We start from the raw sequence: 2628 nt of genomic DNA, 5'->3' as shown, positions 1-2628 counted from the left end.
CCTTATATGCACAATACACATGGTACTTACCCAAAAATTAAACCTGATATTCAATTTACATCCCTGCAAATGACATCAAACATGGCAGAGTGGAGTATCAAGGAGACCCCGTCTTGGTTTTCAGGAGATCGAGTCTTTGCCATTTGAAAAGAAATTGCAATTGTCGGACATACGTAAAAAAAATAAAAATCCAAGCAACACAGGCTAATATGATCATGCAACTTACCGTAATAGCACTTCTCAGAAACCTTTGCTTTATTAAACAGGAATAGACGATCTCAACATATGCTTACAAACCTACAACCAAGCTTGCCATATATCATCAAAAGACCTCTTATTACATCCAACGGAATTTTCGTTCTCTCAAAACAAAGTAGAGATACATTAGTTCCATAACTCATACTGAAGATTAAATCTATGTGGCAGGTTTCCATGAAGACAAGGGAGGAGTATCAGAGTCATGGTAGGTTGTGATAGCTGCGCTATATCGGTCTCCCTTCACCGAATCTGCTGAAGCAATGGATTCCAGCTCCACCATCTCTTCAGGTGTTAATTTTATGGACAAAGCTCGGATGTTCTGGTTGAAGTTTTCGACCTTGGTGGTTCCAGGAATGGGACACACATCGTTCCCTTGGTGATGAACCCAGGCCAATGCAAGCTGTGATGGGGTGCACCCTTTCTTTGTTGCTATCGCATTAACTCGATCATACAGTCGTTTGTTATGCTCGAGATTTTCTCCTTGGAACCTTGGCATATGCTGTGACAAACAAACATTCATTCAAATGATTATCTCGTTCAAAAATAAAGATGATCCACACCAAAATCTTCTCTGTAAATAATACAGATGCATGACTCAAAGACATTTCAGAAAGCCCATGACTTTGATTAATAGCACAAATTTTAGAACGGTCAATACAAGGCACATTAGATAATTTAAACATATTTGCTTATGGTGAGCCTTAAGAAGAAGCCAATGATTACTATCATATATAAGATAACAGACTCCTCAGAAATTCTCTACGTGCGAATTAAGGGCATTACTACTCAATACAATTTTTACAAAAATATTTGAAAAGAGACTCAAAGCTTACCACCTCAGCATTTTGTTTCGCTAGGTGATTGCTTGATGCATGTAATACACTACATAATGGCAGGGGAATATGGAAGAAAAGAGGAAAACATTACCAATATGATCGAACTTCAGTTCTAAACTACTCAGCCATTACCACAGGACAGATAGAGACTGAATGAAAATTTTCAACCTAGTAAACATCAACATCTAGTTAAACCCAATTTACACGAGTTTAGCATTGAGGCACCTTGAAACTAAAATCCAGAGTTTACCAATATGAAAGCCCTTGAAACTTTTCATGTGCTAAGTATCTGTGTCCAAAACTTTTACGGATGTGGGAATGGAGATATGATATGAACCTCAAATGACAATTCCAACACTCACTCCTAAAGTCCAAGTAATGTAAGAGTATGCTAGCAAATAGGAGACTGTTGCAGGACAACTTAAGCATCAAGGAAATACTAGATGTAAGATACAAAAACTCTTCTCATGTCCAGAAACTCTTAATTTTCTTATGCCAGTATAGATGTAGATTTTCTCTGATTTACATATCTCAATTACGAATATGCACCCAAAACCGTGAAACTAGATATGCCCGAAAGTACAAATTTGCAATGTTGAAACATATCTACAAAGAACCTTTCTGAAGTCACCCTCGCCCAAAGTTTCCACCATTTTCGGCCCATATGAAAAGAACCCTCTCCCCAAAGGACTGTAAGTAACAATCCCAATCCCAAGTTCCCTGAAAGAATACTAAGAATCGCATCAAAACAAGAACACCAAATCAGTAATTTTTTAACAAAAACCATTAGGTCTTGTTGATAAACAACCTGCAAGTAGGAACAATATCTGCCTCCACATCTCTAGACCACAATGACCACTCCAATTGCACAGCAGTTATTGGATGAACAGCATGAGCCCTCCTAATAGTCGATGCAGACGCCTCAGATAAACCTATGTACTTCACTTTCCCTTCTTCAACTAGTTTCTTAAGTTCTCCAATCTGTGCATTCAAAATATCACAATTTAAATCCATAATACCAATCATAAGAAAGGACAAAAAAAAAGTTGAAACAAAAACAAACCGTGACTTCAATAGGGACCCTGGTATCCACCCGATGCAGATAATAAAGATCAATACAATCAACACCAAGACGTTTCAAGCTACCTTCACAAGCCGCCCTCACATAAGCAGGGTCACCCCGGATTTCATTTTTCCCATCGGTAAAAGCTATACCAAACTTAGTTGCCAGTTCGACCTTGTTTCTAACACCATCTTTGAGTGCCTTTCCGATAAGGATTTCATTGGTGTGGGGACCATAAACATCGGAGGTATCAAGAAGGGTAACCCCAGAGTTTATTGCATGGTGGATGAGAGCAATCATATCGGGTTCTGGCTTCGGTGGACCGTAGAAAGCGGACATCCCCATGCATCCAAGGCCCTGTGCCGACACTTGGAGGCCTTGGGAACCCAACTTGATCCTTCCAACTTCTGAATTCGCCATTCTTGAGCTGTGAAAGCTGATGCTAAGTTTGGTGGAGATGTGTGTGGTGGG

General features: G+C 39.4%; 1 protein-coding gene across 1 annotated transcript; it reads right to left on the bottom strand.

The window, feature by feature from the left end:
• Positions 1-319: 319 nt before the first annotated feature.
• Positions 320-2628, bottom strand: LOC120201883 (probable aldo-keto reductase 2). The gene is made up of 4 exons (XM_039202415.1): positions 2158-2628; positions 1903-2075; positions 1712-1814; positions 320-757 (listed from the first exon to the last, which is right to left on the bottom strand). Exons 1-4 carry the CDS (start codon positions 2575-2577, stop codon positions 416-418), a joined length of 1038 nt encoding a protein of 345 aa, XP_039058346.1. The 5' UTR covers positions 2578-2628; the 3' UTR covers positions 320-415.

The sequence above is a fragment of the Hibiscus syriacus genome, unplaced genomic scaffold, assembly GCF_006381635.1.
Source record: "Hibiscus syriacus cultivar Baekdansim isolate YM2019G1 unplaced genomic scaffold, ASM638163v2 tig00008013_pilon, whole genome shotgun sequence".
NCBI lineage: Eukaryota > Viridiplantae > Streptophyta > Magnoliopsida > Malvales > Malvaceae > Hibiscus > Hibiscus syriacus.
Note: the sequence above shows the minus strand (reverse complement) of the source record. Positions and strands in the feature narration are given on the sequence as shown.

Bases quoted from the DNA above. Each gene is read 5' to 3' on its own strand.
- LOC120201883 (XM_039202415.1), bottom strand. From the start codon at position 2,577: ATGGCGAATTCAGAAGTTGGAAGGATCAAGTTGGGTTCCCAAGGCCTC. The intron at 1,815-1,902 runs GTTGTTTATCAA...GTATTCTTTCAG, and splicing joins GATATTGTTCCTACTTGCAG to GGAACTTGGGATTGGGATTG. The intron at 758-1,711 runs GTTCTTTGTAGA...TGTTTGTCACAG, and splicing joins GCGAGGGTGACTTCAGAAAG to CATATGCCAAGGTTCCAAGG.